The sequence below is a fragment of the Canis lupus genome, chromosome X, assembly GCF_003254725.2.
Source record: "Canis lupus dingo isolate Sandy chromosome X, ASM325472v2, whole genome shotgun sequence".
Taxonomy (NCBI): domain Eukaryota; kingdom Metazoa; phylum Chordata; class Mammalia; order Carnivora; family Canidae; genus Canis; species Canis lupus.
Window position 1 is genome coordinate 45830494 of NC_064281.1, and position 21523 is coordinate 45852016.

At 40.6% G+C, this 21523-nt stretch overlaps 1 protein-coding gene across 8 annotated transcripts in view; it reads right to left on the reverse strand.

Moving 5' to 3' along the window:
• The window catches only part of PHF8 (PHD finger protein 8), a 106026-nt gene that overhangs the window by 64864 nt on the left and 19639 nt on the right, over window positions 1–21523 (reverse strand). For all 8 annotated transcript variants that reach the window (XM_025468546.3, XM_025468545.3, XM_049107269.1 and 5 more), the window contains exons 3-6: window positions 5563–5648; window positions 5087–5195; window positions 979–1139; window positions 228–369 (exon numbers count right to left, since the gene is read on the reverse strand). In XM_025468546.3, the coding sequence (XP_025324331.1) occupies window positions 228–369; window positions 979–1139; window positions 5087–5195; window positions 5563–5648 (498 nt within the window). The remainder of the gene's footprint in view (window positions 1–227; window positions 370–978; window positions 1140–5086; window positions 5196–5562; window positions 5649–21523) is intronic.

The window sequence follows — 21523 nt, forward strand, 5'->3', positions numbered from 1 at the left end:
AAAAATAATTAAAATAGGTACTGTATTCTCTATTCAATTGATAGAAACTGTAGAAGAGAAACACAATTTGGTTGTCATAATGTGACCCATCTACCCTAGAACGTGTAAAATAGCTCATCATCCCAAAGGAAGAAACGACCAAGAGGAAGGGAAAGGAACACTTATACTCAGTATATCACAAGTTCCAGGACTTTGTTAGGCTTTTTACTTACCCCTGCCCCTCCTACCTGGTATCAGAGAATTCCAAACTAATGACGTTGAGGACTTTTTCCCTCTTCCCACTATAATAATACTTCACAAAATCACCGAGCTTCATCTTGCAGTCGGCCTGGCGGGTCACATCAATCACATCAATCTCTTTGTCAGAACCTAGAATAAAGGGATGAGTTCTGCACCAAGTGGTCTTGGACCAGGGAAGCCTCCCTCCCCTCCTCACCTGTCCCTAGAATGGACAGACACTCAAAACTTCTCACCTCAGACACTATATTTGTGTGTGCATGTTTGGGAGGCAGGGGTAGGAATCCCTCACACTCTCCTTAAATCTATGTGCTGGGTCCAGGCCTGCTAGAGCAACAGAACAGCCTGACATACAGCCTCACTCATGATATAATCCACGTGCCTGGGCCCAATTTTCTCACTTCTCTTCCTATCTCCAAAAACTCATGCCCAGAAGACATGAGGGTGAAAGTCAAAGGTTTTCTCATCTCAACAGTAGAGAGACCACCAAGATCCCTGGAATTCCCCAGGTAAGAAAAAGGTGGGGGGAGGGGGTGGTGCTCAGTCTGGGGGGTTGTGGCCTATGAGGAGGAAAAGGAAAAGAAAAGCAGGATTTTGGTTCTAGTTTTGCCAAAAAATGACTCTGGATAAATCACTTTACCTCAGATTTCCAAGATGATTGAAAAGAAAACTGGAGGGGAAGAGTCACAGGACTTGATGGGAATAAACAATGTCACAGTTAAAAGGGTCCATGATGCTTACCAACATAGTGTTCCACATCCCTCACAGTGAATGATGGTGAGGGTAACGTCATCCCCAATCCATCCTTCTTCAAGACTAGGATGGGCACACTGAAGCTATTCTCTTCCAGAAATTCCACAGTCAGCTGACTTCCAGTGGGCTTCAGAATCACTTCATCTGAGCTGTGGGTCACATGAGAGAAAGACTGAGCCCCAGAGGCTCTGCCACTGAAGGCCTCATTGATGCTGCCATTCAGCCAAGAGGTAGGGCATTCTTTCGTGGACCTTAAGGTGGGTTAGCAACTAATGGCATACACCTCATGTGCCAAGGAAGAAATGACCTATCCTAGGCAAGAAGCCTGGTCATTGGCAGAGGTGGGGAGCTTAACCAAGGATATCTTGTCAATAGGGTACTCTTCTTTGGATGGCAAGAGAAAAAAATCAGCCAACAGCCTGCTCAGAAAAAAAAAAAAAAGATATATCTGCAAATTTAACTAATTTACTCAAACCCAAAGCAGCATCACCCATTTAAAACATTGACAAAGGGATGCCTGAGTGGCTCAGTGGTTGAGCGTCTGCCTTCGGCTCAGGGTGTGATCCCGGAGTCCCGGGATGGAGTCCTGCATTGGGCTCACCACAGGGAGCCTGATTCTCCCTCTGCCTATATCTCTACCTCTCTCCCTGTCTCTCATGAATAAATAGTCTTTTTAAAAATTAAAAAATATATATATTGGCAAATAGAAAAGACTAATATGCAAATGACATATCCAATAAAGGGTTAGTATCCAAAATATATAAAGAACTTACAAAACTCAACACAAAAAAACACAAGTAATCCAATTTAAAAATGGGCAGAAGACATGTCAAAGAAGACATACACATGGCCAACAGACACATGAAAAGATGTTCAACATCACTCATCACCAGAGAAATGCAAATCCAAAATATAGTGAGATATCACCTCACACCTGTCAGAATGGCTAAAATCAAAAATAAAAGAAACCAGTGTTGGCAAGGATGTGGACAAACACACCATGAGGAACCCTTATGCACTGCTGATGGGAATAGAAACTGGTGCAGCCACTATGGAAAACACTATGAAGTGCCTCAAAAAAATAAAAATAGAACTACCATATGATCCAGTAATCACTCTAGTGGGTATTTTGCCCAAAGAATACAGAAACACTAATTCAAAAGGGTATATACACCCTTATATTTATTGCCGCATTATTTAAAATAGCCAAATTATGGAAGCAGCCTAAGTGTCATTCAATAGACAAATGGATAGGAGCAGCTGGGTGGCTCAGTCAGTTAAGCATCTGCCTTCAGCTCAGGTCATGATCCCAGGGTCCTGGGATCTAGCCCCAAGTCAGGGTCCCTGCTCAGCAAGGAGTGCTTCTCCCTCTGCCCCTCCCCCTCGCTCATGCTCTGTCAAATAAATAAATACAATCTTTAAAAATAATACATAGGGGCACCTGGGTGGCTTAGTGGTGAGCATCTGCCTTTGGCTCAGGTCATGATCCCAGGGTCTTGGGATGGAGTCTTGCATCAGGCTCCAGGGAGCCTGCTTCTCCCTCTGCCTATGTCTCTGCCTCTGTGTGTATCTCATGAATAAATAAATAAAATATTTTAAGAACATGTAAAAAATAAAAATAGTATTTTTAAAAACTAGATAAATGGATAAAGAAGATGTGCTATCCATCTCTATATATATCTATCCACACACACACACACACACACACAATAACTATTATTCAACCATAAAAAGGAATGAAATCTTGCCTTTTGCAATGACATGGATGGACCTACAGAGTATAATGCTAAGGGAAATAAATCAGTCAGAGAAAGACAAATACCATATGACTTTACTTACATATAGAATTTAAGAAACAAAACAAAGGAAAAATGAAGAGACAAACCAAAAAACAGACTCTTAACTATAGAGAACAAACTGATGGTTACCAGAGGGGAGATAGGTGGGGGATTGGTGAAATAGGTGACAAGGATTAAGACTACACTTATTATGATGAGTACTAAGTAATGCATAGAATTGTTGAAATCATTATATCATACACCTGAAACTAATATAACACTGTATGTTAACTACAGTGGAATTAAAATAAACTTAAAAAAGAAAAAATGATAAGACTGATTAAAAAAACAATTTTTACAACCACTTTCTCAACACATACTTAGTTAACTAGAAAACATTTTTAAAAAACCATGCTGGAGAAAGATAAACTATTGACCAAGTTGTGTTGAAACAAACATCTGGAAAAATATTAAGCTCAATGTCTATCTCATTCTTTATATAATTCTAGATGGATCTAAGATTAAATTGAAAAAAATGAAGTCATAGAATAGCAGAAAAAACATGAGACCAGGCCCAGTAGTAATTTAAAATAGTAATAAATAAATTAGACTACATAAAAATTAAAAATTAAGATTAAAATTTCCCACAAGGAAACTCTGGAGTACATATACCTTTTTGAATTAGTGTTTTCATCAACATTTTTAAAGCATAGGGTCTTTGATCTAGCAATTTCGCTTTTAGGTAGTAAAGCTACACATATACTTATCCACATATGCAAAAACTTAAGTACAAAGACATCCACTGCAGCACTTTTTTTCTAACAGCAAAATATTAGAATCAATTTAAAGGTTCATCAATAGAAGACTGGTTAAATAAATTACATATCCCTACAATGGAATACTAAACTTCCATGAAAAATGAAAAACATCTGTATATGCTGTTATGGATTAATCTCCAAGATATATAATTTAGGCTAAAAAAAGCAAGATGCAGAATACAGAGTGTATTTATGCTTTTTAAAAAAAGCAGGATACACACACACACACACAAAGACGTTTATTTAAGCAAAACCTATTTCTTAAAAAATGCACAAGACGTTGGTAACTAGGGAAGGGATCTGAGGGAGTAGAAAGGAGACTCGCTGCCCCTGAATAAACAAATCAAGGAATATTAAGTTGAAGATACATAATTCTAAATAACATTTCAATTACAGGAAAGCTGAAAATGGTTGCATGAATTAAAAACTAAGCAAAAGAGAGTTCTTTATTCATTACTTTTCTAACTCATTTTTGTTCTTGTAATTTATTTTTAATAAGCCCATTTTAATATTTTTAAAAGGGAAAAAACCACCTGGCTGGCTCAGTCAGTACAGCATGTGACTCTTGATCTCGGGGTTGTGAGTTCATGTCTCATTTTGGGCACAGAGTTTAATTTAGAAATAAAAATTAAAAAATTAAAAAAACAGATTAAAAAGGAAAAATTTTTTGGATTTAAAAGAAATACATGATCACTCAAACATTTAAATTTTAAAGAGCTTCCTTTTAAATAGTGAAAGGGACTCTAAGGGAAAGGAGGGAAACTTAGTGGGGGAAAAATTAGAGAGGAAGACAAACCATGAGAGACTCCCAACTCTGGGAAACAAAAGGTTGCAGAAGGGGAGGAGTGTGGGGGGATGGGGTAACTGGGTGATGGGCACTAAGGAGGGCACTTGATGGGATGAAAACTGGGTGTTATACTATATGTTGGAAAATTAAATTTAAATAAAATATTTTTTAAAGATTTATTTATTTATTTATGATAGAGAGAGAGAAAGAGAGAGAGAGGCAGAGACACAGGAGGAGGGAGAAGCAGGCTCCATGCCGGGAGCCCGACGTGGGACTCGATCCCGGGACTCCAGGATCACACCCTGGGCCAAAGGCAGGCGCTAAACCACTGAGCCACCCAGGGATCCCCAATAAAATATTTTTTAAAAAGAGTTTCCTTTTCTCTAAATGAGAGAATTAAACTTTCTGATCTTTAGACTCTTAGTTGAAGCATTTCTTGGGTGCAAGCAAATACCCTTTCCTAAGAGGCAAAAACTGATTCCCAATCTATCAGAAGTTTTTACAAGTGGACATTAACATACACTGCATGTCAAATGAAACTCTAACAATGTTTCTTAGAAAATGACTAAAACAGAAGATCCCTCCCCAGAGGGAACAGGCAGAGCCCTGCAGACATTCCCAAGTCAGGGAGGCATCTGATAGGGCAGCCAGTGGGAAAGTTGGAAAGAGACAGATCCTAGCCTCCCAGAGCCCTGGCATGTACCAACCCTCACCTGTCAAAGGTCCTACTCCGGAGCTCTCGAATGAATGTAGGGCTTCCAGTCTTCACTGGTTTCCCCTTGTGTGTATCGTGCCCTTTTGAAGATACACGGCGTTTTTTCACTAAGCCAGAAAAAGACAGAGACTGTGAGTCAGAATGGCCATGAGCTATGTATGGTTCCAGGAATAAAGGCCTCAACAGATCCTGATTCTCTTCCAATCTAACAACCTCTTGGAGCACCTGGAGCCAACGAGGCTCTCACAAACTCAAGGAAAGTTCCTAGTGAGTTTGAGGTTTCCTCCAGGGGAAGTCCCTAGGGAGGTAAAGCTCTGTACTTCTGCCCTCTCAGTGGGGCAGCTGCTAGCCTGTGGGGCCTGCACAGGCTTTTGCTATTTCCCAAGTGCTCAGGCAAAGGCAATCTCCCTTTGTTTCCTTAGCTTTGTCTCACCTCTGGACCACCTTCTCTTGGAAACCTCAAGATCTACTTACTAATGGAGGGCCCATGTAAGACTTCACAGTTGGGGCAGTGGTAGAGGTCAATGTCAGCAGCCTTTTCCTCTTCAACACCAACACAACTAGAAAAGAGAAAAATCGGCCAAGGTTTATGAAAATGTTATTTTTCATAAGGTCTAGAACTGTGCTGTCCAGTACACATAGCTATTTACATTTCAATTATTTCAAGTTATATAAAATTTTAAATGCGCTCCCTACATCATACTAGCTATATTTCAAATTCTCAGTAGCCACATGTGGCTACAAATTACCATACCGGGCAGATTATCAAACATATTAATACAAAAAGTATATTGAACAACGCTGGTCTAAAACAATTATATCATGGGGGCGCCTGGGTGGCTCAGTGGGTTAAGAGTCCAACTCTTGGTTTTAGCTCAGGTCATGATCTCAGGGTCATGGATTGAGCCCCATGTCAGGCTCCACACTCAGTGAGGAGTCCACTTCAGGATTCTCTCTCCCTCTGTTCCTCCCCTACTCACATATGCTCTCTCTCTCTGAAATAAAGAAATAAAATCTTTTAAAAATAATAAAAAAATAAAACAATTATAACAGAGCTAAAAATGTACACAGCAAGCTTCATTAAGATTCAGAATGGTGGGTACCCTGGGTGGCTCAGCAGTTTAGCGCCACCTTTGGCCCGGGGTGTGATCCTGGAGACAGACCCAGGATCAAGTCCCACATTAGGCTCCCTGCATTGGAGCTTGCTTCTCCCTCTGCCTGTGTCTCTCATGAATAAATAAATAAAATCTTTTTTTTAAAAAAAAGACTCAGAATGGTAGGGGTACCTGGATGGCTCAGGGGTTGAACATCTGCCTTTGTCTCAGGTTGTAGTCCCGGGGTCCTGGGATCAAGTCCTGCATCAGGCTCCCTGGGGGGAACCTGCTTCTCCCTCTGCCTATGTCTCTGCCTCTCTCTCTCTCTCTCTCTCTCTCTCTCTCATGAATAAACAAACAAAAAATCTTAAAAAAAATACTCAGAATGGTCAAGGGGCGCCTGGGTGGCTCAGTCTGTTAACTGGCTCACACACTTTCTCTCTCTCAAATAAATAAATAAATCTTTTTTTTAAAGACTCAGAATGGTTAAAGCTATAAGAGATTCTAAAACAGTGCCATCCCATAGAAATATAATGTGAGGGACGCCTGGGTGACTCTGGTTGAGCATCTATCTGCCTTTGACTCAGAACGTGATTCCATGGCCCAGGATCGAGTCCCAAATCAGGCTCCCTATAGTGAGCCTGCTTCTCCCTCTGCTTATGACTCTGCCTCTGTTTCTCATGAATGAATAAATAAAATCTTTTTATAAAAAGAAATATAATGTGAGCCAAATATGTACGTTTAAATGTTCTAGTAGCCACATTAAAAAGGTAAAAAGAAACAGATAAAATTAATTTTAATAAGATTTTAACCAATATATCCAAAATATTCTTACTTCAACATATAATCAAAAACTTAAACTTTACTGAGCTATTTTACTTGACTAAATGAAAAGAATTGAAAAGAGTATTTTAATTGATAGTGGTTCTGAGTGAAGTATAACAAGTAATCATTTTTCTCTTATTTGTATTTTTCAATTCTCTACAATGAACATGTGTTACTTATTTCATACTGTAATGTCTAAAAAATATTTAATTTTGAAAATTTGAGTTTGCATGTCTGTGAGGTGGTAATCTTACAAAACTAAACCCTTCCTCACCAAAGAAGTCATCAACAGCCCTCCTAATAACTCTGGCTAAGATCAAATTCCTAAATTATTTGGACAGCCACACACAGCAGGGAGCATTAAAAAATAGGGCAGAACTCTGTTTTGTCCAAGATCATGTTCATAAACTGACTTCCTGGGATTAGGACCCTACCACCATCCCAATCAATAATTCTATGCCTGTAAAACCTGCTGCATATCAATAAACTGAGGATATCACCATCAGTTTGGTAGAGTTTTTTTTTTAAGGGCTCAGAGAATGTATAATAAAAGTGCTTAGCACGGTGAGCACAGAGAAGCACACCTCACCTTTCACCTGCTTCAACTTTCTTTAAATATATTCCATAGGCCCTGTAGCATTCATTAACTCACTTCCCTGGCCTCTATGCTTTCTGTCTCATACCCTGTTGGCCTTGGACACTGCTCATTAAGGAACCCCTCCAGTTGTTCCTCTCTCCTAAACTTTCATCCCATATAGCTATATGTGTTTTCTACCCCCAAACTTCCGCTGGTCATCAGCATTTCTCTTGTACCTCCAGCAACCCCATTCCTTGGTAAACAAACCTCTCTAATTGACATCCCCTACAACAAACCTCTTCTTCACCATCCTGGCTTAACTGATGGAAGCTTCTCCTAGGAGAAAGCCATTTTCTCTATAGGAGTGCCATGTTGTGTGGTCCACAGACTAATGCTGATCTGTAAGCTGTTTACCACAGGTCTGTCATAAGTACAAAAAGTCAGAGTAAGCATCCAATAACTTTTATGGCAATTTGGCTGAGTAATCTTATGGCTATTGTTGAATCTAACAATAAAAAATTGGGATTTGTATTTTGTATAGTTTTTTTTTTGTTCAACCACTTTTCTAGCAATTTTTATTTTACCAAATGATTGGTCCATTATGAATTGGAAATTTAAAGAAACAAACAAACCTGGTCCTTAGCCACAAAATGCCTAAGCAGCACTGTGGTACAGCCCTGTCAGGCAGAAGTTGTGCTTTCTACCAGACCCTTATAACTCAGGGTTATACGCTGTGCTGGGGGTAGATATTCCCCTCATTCTCCAGTGAGACTTTGAGAACAACTCTCCTCTACCCCTATGTAAGATCTCTTACTCTTCTGGGCTTCATATCATCTAGCCATGCCTCTTCCCACTCCTCTTTATCATCAGCTACTCAATTCCCCAACATACTCCTTTTCACTCATTAAAGAACCTGCTCACAGTTTCCTCTCCATCCTAAGTCCTGCCAATATCCCACATGACATCAGTATTGATGCAGAGGCCCAACATTCTGGCCCCTTAGCTCTTTGGCATTCTCATCTTCAGATGCTGCTGTCCCTACTCCCCCTTCAGCTATCAATTCTCATGGTCATCACCCAGACCTTATCAACACTTGCAATTGCTCCACATCTGGTATATGAAATTCATACATCACACAATGTGACCATAAGTAATCATCCAGCTCTCATTCATTTCACCTGTTTTTTGCCTTTAAAACCCCTTGATCCTGCTTTTCATCTATTCTTAACTTCACCCTTCTTCCCCAATCTATCTTAGATTCCAGCATTCCTCACTATAGCTATTCTCCTATAAATATCCTCAAGTCCCTTGCTCCACTGCCTTTCCATCACCCACCATGTGCAAATTCCAACCTTGACACAATCCAACTATGTAACACTAGACTATTGGACATGGCTAGAGAAAAATCACCCATTGGATCGGTGCCACAATAAATTCACACTGTCCAAAATATCTGAGTCACAGAATAGCCAACACAATATCGAATGAAAACAACAAAGTTGAAAGACTGATGCTACCTAACTTCAAGACTTACTAAAGCTACAGTAATCAAGACAGTGTGGTAGTGATGAAAGATAGACAAACAGATCAACAGGACAGGACAGAGATCCCAGAAATAGATCCACATAAATACAGTCAACTAATCCTTGACAAAAGAGAAAAGGTAGAAGATAGTCTTTTCAACAAATGGTACTAGAACTGCACATCTACATGCAAATGAATGAATCTAGACAGACCTTGTACACATCACAAAATGAACTGAAAATGGATCACAGACCTAAATATAATATAATAAATAAATAATATATAATATAAATATAATAAATATCTTCTAGCACTCCTAGAAGATAACAGGATAAAAACCTAGATGAGCTTGGGTACAGCAATAATGATGTTTTAGATGTAACACTGAAGGCATAATCCATGAAAAGGAGGAATTGATAAAATAGACTTAGTAAAAATTAAAACCCTGATCTTTAAAAGACACTGTCAAGAGAATAAAAGGACAAGCCAAAGACTGGAAGTAAATAGTTGCATAAGACATATCTGATAAAGGATGTTATCCAAAATATACAAAGAACTCTTAAAAATTAACAACAAAACAAACCCGATTGGAAAAAAAAAATGGGCAAAAAGATCTCTATAGAAACCTCACCAAAAAAAAGAAACCTCACAAAGAAGATATGCAGATGGAAATATGCATATGAAAAGGTGCTCTACATATTTCATTAGGGAAACGTTAATTAAAACAACGAGATATCACTATACATCTATCACAATACCCAAAACTCAGAACACTGACAAGACCAAATGCTGATAAGGAGGCAGAGGAAAAGGAACTCTCATTCATTGCTGGTGGAATGCAAAATGGTACAGCCATTTTGGAAGACAGTTTGGCAGTTTCTTACAAAACTGAACATACTCTTAACATACAATCCATCAATCACATTCCTTGGCATTTACTCAAAGGAATTGAAAACTATATCCACACAAAAACCTACACATGGATGTTTATTTTATAACAGCTTTATTCATAACTGCCAAAATTTGGAAGCAGCTAAGATGTAGGTGAATGGATAAACTGTGGTACAACCAAACAATGAAATGTTTATTCAGCGCTAAAAAGAAATGAGCTATCAAGCCATGAATAGGCATGGAGGAAACTTAAATGCATATTACTAAGTGACAGAAGCCAATCTGAAAAGGCTACACATTCTATGATTCTAACTATATGATATTCTAGAAAAGGCAAAACCATCGGGATGGTAAAAACATCAGCCATTGCCAGAGGTTAGGAGGGGGAGAGAAACAAACAGGCATAGCACAGAGAATTTTTTTTAGGGCAGTGTAACTATCTGTACGATATGAAAAAGCTATAATGGTAGATTCATGTCATTATACATTTGTCCAAACCCATAGAATGTACACCACCAAGAGTAGACACTGATGTAAACTATGGATTTTGGGTGATAATCATGTGTCAATGTAGATTTGTCAATGGTAAATATTCCTACTCTGGTGAGGAATATTGACAATGGGAGAGGCTACAAATGTGAATCCGTGCAAATCCATGGGACAATAACAAGCAGGGATGTGATGTGATCTTAATTATGTCTCTGGCTGCTCCTTCTGTTTCCCACTGCACTCTTTTTCTCCTGCCCACTCCTTAAAGGTTGATGTTTCCTAGGCCTTCTTACCTAGGCATTCTTCTTTCCTCATTTTCCTCTGTTGATCTTACTGCCAGAGTTTCATGTGCCCTCTACACACCTGTAACAGCAAGCCAGATGCCTCTGAGTTTCAGACCCCTCCCTCGAAATGCCTCCCAGTACTTCTACTAGATAGCCTCCTTACATATTTCAAATTTCACAAAGGTAAATTCAATTTCTCCCTCTGCCTGCACCCTAAACCTGCTCCCTCTCTTGGCAATTGGCACCATAACCTCAGACTGCCTGGGTTTATATCCTGTCTGTACCTGCCATCATTGGCTGTGGGATCTTGGGCTATTACCTCTCTGTGCCTCAGTTTTCTCATCCCTAAAGTGGGGATAAAAACTGTATGTACATCATAAGGTTATCAAAAATAAATGAGTTAATCCATATAAGGCATTTACAATAGTGCCTGGTACACTGTAAGTGCTCTGTATGTGTTGCTATTGCCATTCAAGTTACCATTATGTCCTATCATTCTATCTCCTGATTAGATATCAACTGTGCCCTGCTGTCATCCTTACCCACCCTGCCCTGATCCAGGCCCCTATTATCTCTAACTGGCAGGATTACTCTCCTGCCCTCCTAAGTGGGTCCCTAGCCTCTACTCTGTCCTCACCCAACTGGTTCTCCAAACCAGAGCCAAAGTGATCATTTTAAAAACACAAATTTGATCCTGTCAATCCTTGCTGAGAACCTCTCACAGGCTTCCTGGTTTTCTTAAGGTAAAGTATAAGCTTACCATAGTCTAAAAGGCCTTGCCTCTCTGGCCTTACCTCTGGCCTCTGGCATCAGCTACACAATTTGTGAGACCCGGTGCAACTGAAAAGCAGGGGCCCCCTATTCATAAAACAGCAAAAAAAAAAAACAACAAAACCCTTTTTCCTTTCTTCTGCAGTCTCTCTCAACTTGTCATGGGGCTTTTTATTTGTTATTTATTGTCATGCTCCCTTGGCATGAGGAAACTCAAGGGGCAAGCACAGGCCACTGCCTGTGACTCAGTGCATAGGATGGATGCACCTAACCCTGACTCTCTTGCACCTGCACCCAGGCCTAGTACCCTAAACAGCCAACCAAGAACCTGTTTAGGGAGTGGGGAGGCAGAAGGAGGGGAGGACCATATATGAGCTAAAGCTCTAAGTCCCTAGGACACACTCCATTGTCCCACTGAATTTCATAAAGAAAACATAAATTCAAAGGTAAAGTTAAGAATTTCAAGACAACAACCACAGAGCATTAAACCTCAAGCATGGGGTCTCCCTCCAAATATGAGGCTCTGTGTGACGGGTCACATGCCCATGAAGTCAGCCCTGCTCTAAAAACCCAGCTGGAGGGAGGGGCAAGATGGCGGAAGAGTAGGGTCCCCAAATCACCTGTCTCCACCAAATTACCTAGAAAACCTTCAAATTATCCTGAAAATCTATGAATTCGGCCTGAGAATTAAAGAGAGAACACCTGGAATGCTACAGTGAGAAGAGTTTGCGCTTCTATCAAGGTAGGAAGACGGGAAAAAAGAAATAAAGAAACAAAGGCATCCAAGGGGGAGGGGCCCCGCGAGGAGCCGGGCTGAGGCCGGGGCGAGTGTCCCCAGGACAGGAGAGCCCCGTCCCGGAGAAGCAGGAGCTGCACCGACCTTCCCGGGCGGAAAGGGGCTCCCAGGGAGGTGGAGGAGGACCCAGAAGGGCGAGGATGCCCTCGGGTTCCCTGGAACAGTAACAGACACCTGCGCCCCGGGGAGAGTGCGCCGAGCTCCCTAAGGGCTGCAGCGCGCACGGCGGGACCCGGCGGGACCCAGAGCAGCTCGGAGGGGCTCGGGCGGCGGCTCCGCGGAGGGGGCTGCGCGGCCCCGGGAGCAGCTCGGAGGGGCTCGGGCAGAGGAAGAGGCTCCATGCGGAGGGGGCTGCGCGGTTCCAGGAGCAGCTCGGGGGGCGGGGGGGGGGGCTCAGGTGGCGGCTCCGCGGAGGGGGCTGCGCGGTTCCAGGAGCAGCTCGGAGGGGCTCCGCGGAGGGGGTTGCGCGGCCCGGGAGCGCGAATCCAACAACGCAGGCCCCGGAGCACAGGGCGCGGGGACACAGCCCAGGATCCGGCCTCCCCCCGGGACAGGCAGAGACCGGGAGGGCCCAGGACAGCAAGGACGCTCCTGCCCCGAGCTGAGCAGAGCAGTGGCCCCGCCCCGGAGCCTCCAGGCCCTGCAGACAGAGACCTCGCTGGAGCTGAATCCAGGGCTCCAGAGCTGGCCCCGCCACTAGGGCTGTTGCTCCTGGGGCCTCACGGGGTAAACAACCCCCACTGAGCCCTGCACCAGGCAGGGGCACAGCAGCTCCCCCAACTGCTAACACCTGAAAATCAGCACAACAGGCCCCTCCCCCAGAGGACCAGCTAGACGGACAACTTCCAGGAGAAGCCAAGGGACTTAAAGTACACAGAATCAGAAGATACTCCCCCGTGGTTCTTTTTTTGTTTTGTTTTGTTTTGTTTTGCTTTTTGATTTGGTTCCTTCCCCCACCCCCCGTTTTTTCTCCTTTCTTTCTTTTTCTTTCTCTTTTTCTTCTTTTTTTTTCTTCCTTTTTTTTTCCTCTTTCTCTTTTCTTTCCTTCTTTCTCTCCTCTCTTTTTCTCCTTTTCCCAATACAACTTGCTTTTGGCCACTCTGCACTGAGCAAAATGACTAGAAGGAAAACCTCACCTCAAAAGAAAGAATCAGAAACAGTCCTCTCTCCCACACAGTTACAAAATCTGGATTACAATTCAATGTCAGAAAGCCAATTCAGAAGCACTATTATACAGCTACTGGTGGCTCTAGAAAAAAGCAAAAAGGACTCAAGAGACTTCATGACTGCAGAATTTAGAGCTAATCAGGCAGAAATTAAAAATCAATTGAATGAGATGCAATCCAAACTAGAAGTCCTAACGACGAGGGTTAACGAGGTGGAAGAACGAGTGAGTGACATAGAAGACAAGTTGATAGCAAAGAGGGAAACTGAGGAAAAAGAGACAAACAATTAAAAGACCATGAAGATAGATTAAGGGAAATAAACGACAGCCTGAGGAAGAAAAACCTATGTTTAATTGGGGTTCCCGAGGGCGCTGAAAGGGACAGAGGGCCAGAATATGTATTTGAACAAATTCTAGCTGAAAACTTTCCTAATCTGGGAAGGGAAACAAGCATTCAGATCCAGGAAATAGAGAGATCCCCCCCCCTCTAAAATCAATAAAAACCGTTCAACACCTCGACATTTAATAGTGAAGCTTGCAAATTCCAAAGATAAAGAGAAGATCCTTAAAGCAGCAAGAGAAAAGAAATCCTTGACTTTTATGGGGAGGAGTATTAGGGTAACAGCAGACCTCTCCACAGAGACCTGGCAGGCCAGAAAGGGCTGGCAGGATATATTCAGGGTCCTAAATGAGAAGAACATGCAACCAAGAATACTTTATCCAGCAAGGCTCTCATTCAAAATGGAAGGAGAGATAAAGAGCTTCCAAGACAGGCAGAAACTGAAAAAATATGTGACCTCCAAACCAGCTCTGCAAGAAATTTTAAGGGGGACTCTTAAAATTCCCCTTTAGAAGAAGTTCAGTGGAACAATCCACAAAAACAAGGACTGAATAGATATCATGATGACACTAAACTCATATCTTTCAATAGTAACTCTGAACGTGAATGGGCTTAATGACCCATCAAAAGTCGATATAAATCAATTATTTACCAAAGTGAAGAAATACTTAGATAATAATACACTTATACTTGGTGACTTCAATCTAGCTCTTTCTATACTCGATAGGTCTTCTAAGCACAACATCTCCAAAGAAACGAGAGCTTTAAATGATACACTGGACCAGATGGATTTCACAGATAACTACAGAACTTTACATCCAAACTCAACTGAATACACATTCTTCTCAAGTGCACATGCAACTTTCTCCAGAATAGACCACATACTGGGTCACAAATCGGGTCTGAACTGATACCAAAAGATTGGGATCGTCCCCTGCATATTCTCAGACCATAATGCCTTGAAATTAGAACTAAATCACAACAAGAAGTTTGGAAGGACCTCAAACACGTGGAGGTTAAGGACCATCCTGCTAAAAGATGAAAGGGTCAACCAGGAAATTAAGGAAGAATTAAAAAGATTCATGGAAACTAATGAGAATGAAGATACAACCGTTCAAAATCTTTGGGATGCAGCAAAAGCAGTCCTAAGGGGAAATACATCGCAATACAAGCATCCATTCAAAAACTGGAAAGAACTCAAATACAAAAGCTAACCTTACACCTAAAGGAGCTAGAGAAAAAACAGCAAATAGATCCTACACCCAAGAGAAGAAGGGAGTTAATAAAGATTCGAGCAGAACTCAACGAAATCGAGACCAGAAGAACTGTGGAACAGATCAACAGAACCAGGAGTTGGTTCTTTGAAAGAATTAATAAGATAGATAAACCATTAGCCAGCCTTATTAAAAAGAAGAGAGAGAAGACTCAAATTAATAAAATCATGAATGAGAAAGGAGAGATCACTACCAACACCAAGGAAATACAAACGATTTTAAAAACATATTATGAACAGCTATACGCCAATAAATTAGGCAATCTAGAAGAAATGGACGCATTCCTGGAAAGCCACAAACTACCAAAACTGGAACAGGAAGAAATAGAAAACCTGAACAGGCCAATAACCAGGGAGGAAATTGAAGCAGTCATCAAAAACCTCCCAAGACACAAGAGTCCAGGGCCAGATGGCTTCCTAGGAGAATTCTATCAAACGTTTAAAGAAGAAACCATACCTATTCTCCTAAAGCTGTTTGGAAAGATAGAAAGAGATGGAGTACTTCCAAATTCGTTCTATGAGGCCAGCATCACCTTCATTCCAAAACCAGACAAAGACCCCGCCAAAAAGGAGAATTACAGACCAAATCCCTGAGGAACATGGATGCAAAAATTCTCAAGAAGATACTGGCCAATGGGATCCAACAACACATTAAGAAAATTATTCACTATGACCTAGTAGGATTTATTCCGGGGATACAAGGCTGGTTCAACACTCATAAAACAATCAATGTGATTCATCATATCAGCAAGAGAAAAACCAAGAACCATATGATCCTCTCATTAGATGCAGAGAAAGCATTTGACAAAATACAGCATCCATTTCTGATCAAAACTCTTCAGAGTGTAGGGATAGAGGGAACATTCCTCAACATCTTAAAAGCCATCTATGAAAAGCCCACAGCAAATATCATTCTCAATGGGGAAGCACTGGGAGCCTTTCCCCTAAGATCAGGAACAAGACAGGGATGTCCACTCTCACCACTGCTAGTCAACATAGTACTGGAAGTCCTAGCCTCAGCAATCAGACAACAAAAAGACATTAAAGGCGTTCAAATTGGCAAAGAAGAAGTCAAACTCTCACTCTTCGCCGATGACATGATACTCTACATAGAAAACCCAAAAGTCTCCACCCCAAGATTGCTGGAACTCATACAGCAATTCGGTAGCGTGGCAGGATACAAAATCAATGCCCAGAAATCAGTGGCATTTCTATACACTAACAATGAGGCCGAAGAAAGAGAAATTAAGGAGTCAATCCCATTTACAATTGCACCCAAAAGCATAAGATACCTAGGAATAAACCTCACCAAAGAGGTAAAGGTTCTATACCCTCAAAACTATAGAACACTTCTGAAAGAAATTGAGGAAGACACAAAGAGATGGAAAAATATTCCATGCTCATGGATTGGCAGAATTAATATTGTGAAAATGTCAATGTTACCCAGGGCAATTTACACATTTAATGCAATCCCTATCAAAATACCATGGACTTTCTTCAGAGAGAACAAATTATTTTAAGATTTGTGTGGAATCAGAAAAGACCCCGAATAGCCAGGGGAATTTTAAAAAAGAAAACCATATCTGGGGGCATCACAATGCCAGATTTCAGGTTGTAGTACAAAGCTGTGGTCATCAAGACAGTGTGGTACTGGCACAAAAAGGGACACATAGATCAATGGAACAGAATAGAGAACCCAGAAGTGGACCCTGAACTTTATGGTCAACTAATATTCGATAAAGGAGGAAAGACTATCCATTGGAAGAAAGTAGTCTCTTCAATAAATGGTGCTGGGAAAATTGGACATCCACATGCAGAAGAATGAAACTAGACCACTCTCTTTCACCATACACAAAGATAAACTCAAAATGGATGAAAGATCTAAATGTGAGACAAGATTCCATCAAAATCCTAGAGGAGAACACAGGCAACACCCTTTTTGAACTTGGCCACAGTAACTTCTTGCAAGATACATCCACGAAGGCAAAAGAAACAAAAGCAAAAATGAACTATTGGGACTTCATCAAGATAAGAAGCTTTTGCACAGCAAAGGATACAGTCAACAAAACTCAAAGACAACCTACAGAATGGGAGAAGATATTTGCAAATGACATATCAGATAAAGGGCTAGTTTCCAAGATCTATAAAGAACTTATTAAACTCAACACCAAAGAAACAAACAATCCAATCATGAAATGGGCAAAAGACATGAACAGAAATCTCACAGAGGAAGACATAGACATGGCCAACATGCATATGAGAAAATGCTCTGCATCACTTGCCATCAGGGAAATACAAATCAAAACCACAATGAGATACCACCTCACACCAGTGAGAATGGGGCAAATCAACAAGGCAGGAAACCACAAATGTTGGAGAGGATTGGAGAAAGGGGAACCCTCTTGCACTGTTGGTGGGAATGTGAATTGGTGCAGCCACTTTGGACAACTCTGTGGAGGTTCCTCAAAGAGTTAAAAATATACCTGCCCTACGACCCAGCAATTGCACTGTTGGGGATTTACCCCAAAGATACAAATGCAATGAAACGCCGGGACACCTGCACCCCGATGTGTATAGCAGCAATGGCCACGATAGCCAAACTGTGGAAGGAGCCTCGGTGTCCATCGAAAGATGAGTGGATAAAGATGTGGTTTATGTATACAATGGAATATTACTCAGCTATTAGAAATGACAAATACCCACCATTTGCTTCAACGTGGATGGAACTGGAGAGTATTATGCTGAGTGAAGTAAGTCAGTCGGAGAAGGACAAACATTATATGGTCTCATTCATTTGGGGAATATAAATAATAGTGAAAGGGAATATAAGGGAAGGGAGAAGAAATGTGTGGGAAATATCAGAAAGGGAGACAGAACGTGAAGACTGCTAACTCTGGGAAAGGAACTAGGGATGGTAGAAGGGGAGGAGGGCGGGGGGTGGGAGTGAATGGGTGACGGGCACTGGGGGTTAGTCTGTATGTTAGTAGATTGAACACCAATAAAAAATAAATCTAAAAAAAAAATAAAAATAAAAATAAAAACCCAGCTGGACTCTCAGTGGCATGCTTTTCTGGTTTCTGGGTCTCCTCACACATAGCTCCCTGTGCCTAGAACATTCCTGTTCTTCCTCTTCCCTGCCACCATGGCACCACATGAACACTATCCCTATTTCAACACTCACGATGTAGACTCGCAACTGCTCATTTACTTGCTATCTGTCCCGACTACTTTTGACAGAAAGCATTGATCTTGCTCACCAGAAGTCTTCCCCTTATCCATCTCCCAGATGTGTTTTATTTATTCTTCAATTCAACAAACATTCATTGGGCTAGATAATTCCTCACATCAGGAGGACAGATGGATGAAAATCAGACTTCTGGCTGCACGGTCTCAATAATTATTACCTGGGACCAAGGGTGCCTATGTGCTAACTTGCTTCCTTAGTGAAGAGGCCAATTATCACAACACCAGGTCTCAAAATTAAGATGAATTATTCCCAGCTTTTGTACCAGAGAGTCTTGTCTACAGTAGACATTCGACCAATATTTTTTAAAGGGGTAAATGCATAAATTCAATAAATATTGGAACACCTGGGTGGCTCAGCAGTTGAGTGGCTGCCTTTGGCTCAGGGTGTGAACCCGGGTCTGGGGATGGAGTCCCATATCACGCTCCCTGCAAGGAACCTGCTCCTCCCTCTGCCTATGTCTCTGCCTCTCTCTCTCTCATGAATAAATAAAATCTTTTTAAAAATTCAATAAATATTGATTGAGAACGGCCACTGCCCTCATGGAGTGGACATTCTAGAGAGGAAGATGGACAAGTGATACCAAAAGTTTCATAAGTGGTGAGTAGTAAGAGAGCAGGCTAAGGGGATGAGGGGAAAACCAGTGAATTTGAAGCCTGCATAAAAGGAACTGGGGAGAAAACTGAGCTACGAATTATACCTATATTGTCAAAATGTGACACAATCCCCACAATCACTCACGGCATCCTGTACAGTATTCAGAGGCACTATAGCACAGAGGTTAAAAACACAGAGTTGGGAGCCAAACTGCCTGGATTTGATTCACCTTTGCCACTTACTGGATGTATGAACTTAGATGGAGAGGAGAAGGCAACCTGACTAGGGGCAGGGGGACCTAAAGTAGTGTCGACAGAGACCAAGAGACTTGGACTTCCACTCCCACCTGTCAATAACTAAGTGATACCTCCTTCCCTTGCCTCTAAAGTGTAGTGTCTAAAGACGCCTGCAAAAACAGAAGATAAAATACCCTGAATCTCCTAACATAATATCGCAAATATCCAGGATATCATGAAAACAAGCACTCATTATATCCAGAACAAGGAAAATCACAACTGGAATGAGCAAGGAAATCAATAGTCTTAATACTGAGATGACACAGATGTTAGAATTATCTGACCAGGATTTTAAAGGAGTAATCAAAAAATGCTTCAGTGAACAATTACAAATATGCCTGAAACTAAAGAACAGATAGAAAATGTCAGCAAAAAAATAGAGAATTTCTGCAAAGTAGAAGATACAGAAATGAACCAATGGCACTAGTAAAACTGAATGCTACAATAACTTTAATGACAATTCACTGGATGGGCTCAACAGCAAAATGAAGAGAGGAAAAACAGAGACAGTAAACCAGAAGATAAAATAGATATTACCCAATTTGAACAACAGAAAGGAAACAAATTGAACTATGAACAACTCTACACCAACAAATTGGACAAACTACAAGAAATGAATTAAGTTCTTGGAAACATACAATCTACCAAGACTGAATTGGGGAAAAAATAGAAAATCTGAATCAATTACTTGTAAGGAGACTGAATCAGCAATAAAAAAAAACCCTTCCAGTAAGAAAAGTCTAGGACCAGATGGCTTCACTAGAGAATTTTACCCAAATATTTAAATAAATTAATTTCAATTCTTCTCAAACTCTTCAAAACAAATCAAAGAGGAGGGAAGCCTCTCATATTCATTTTAGGAGGTCAGCATTATCCTGATACCAAAGCCAAATAAAGACACTAAAAGATGCTACAAGAAAACTACACACTAATATCCCTGACACATATTGATGCAAAAATTCTCAACAAAATAGTAGCAAACTAAATTCAGCAGTACATTAAAGGAAGCATTTACCATGATCAAGTGGGATTTATCTGTGGGATGCAAGAATGCTTCAATACAAGCAAATCAACAAAGGTGATACATCATATTAATAGAATGAAAAAGAAATCATGTAATTGTCTCAAAAAGCACAGAAAAAGTATCTGACAAAATTTAACATCTGTTCATGATAAAAACTCTCAAAAAACAGTATAATAAACACATAATAAAAGCCATATACAACAAGCCCACAGCTGACTTCATACTCAATGGTGAATGGTTGAAAGCTTTTCCTATAAGATCAGGAAGAAGACAAGGGTACCCATTCTCACCAATCTTATTCAATACAATACTAGAAAACCCACCAGAGCAATCAGGCAAGAAAAAGAAAAAGAAATAAAAGGCATCAAAATTAGAAAGGAAGAAGTAAAACTGTCTCTATTTGCAAATGACATGATTTTATATATAGAAAATTATAAATATGCCACCAAGAAACTTAGATCTAATAAGTTCAGTAAAATTATAGGATACAAAATCAATATACAAAAATCAGTAACATTTCTATATACTAACAACAAATCATCCAAAAAAGAAATAAAGAAAATCAGCCCAGTAAGCCTGGGTGGCTCAGCAGTTGAGTATCTGCCTTTGGCTCAGAATGTAATCCCCAAGTCATGGGATTGAGCTCAGCATCGGGCTTCTTATGTGGAGCCTGCTTCTCCCTCAGCCTGTCTCTGCCTCTGTGGGTCTCTCATGAATAAATAAATAAAATATTAAAAAATAATAATAAAAAATAAAGAAAATCAGCCCATTTACAATAGTATCAAAACTGTAAATACTTAGGAATAAAAATAATCAGGAAGGTGAAAAATCTCTACACTGAGAACTATAAGACATCAATGAAATTAAAGACACAAATAAATGGAAAGATAACCTGTGTTCATGGACTGGAGGACTACATTGAAAATGTCCAAACAAGGAACACTTACACACTATTGAATTTTAACTTGGTACAGACAATATGAAAAAAAGTATGGAGGCTCCTCAAAAAATTAAAAATAAAACTACCACATGATATAGTAATTCCACTTCTAGGTAAACATTCAAAGAAAACAAAATCACTATGTTTCAGAAATATCTGCAACTCCATGTTCACTGCAGCCTGATTCACAATAACCAAGTCATGTAAACAACCTAAACGTCCACCAAAAGATGAATGGACAAAGAAAATATGATACACACACACACGTGGAATAATATTTCATTAAGCCATAAGAAAAGAAATCC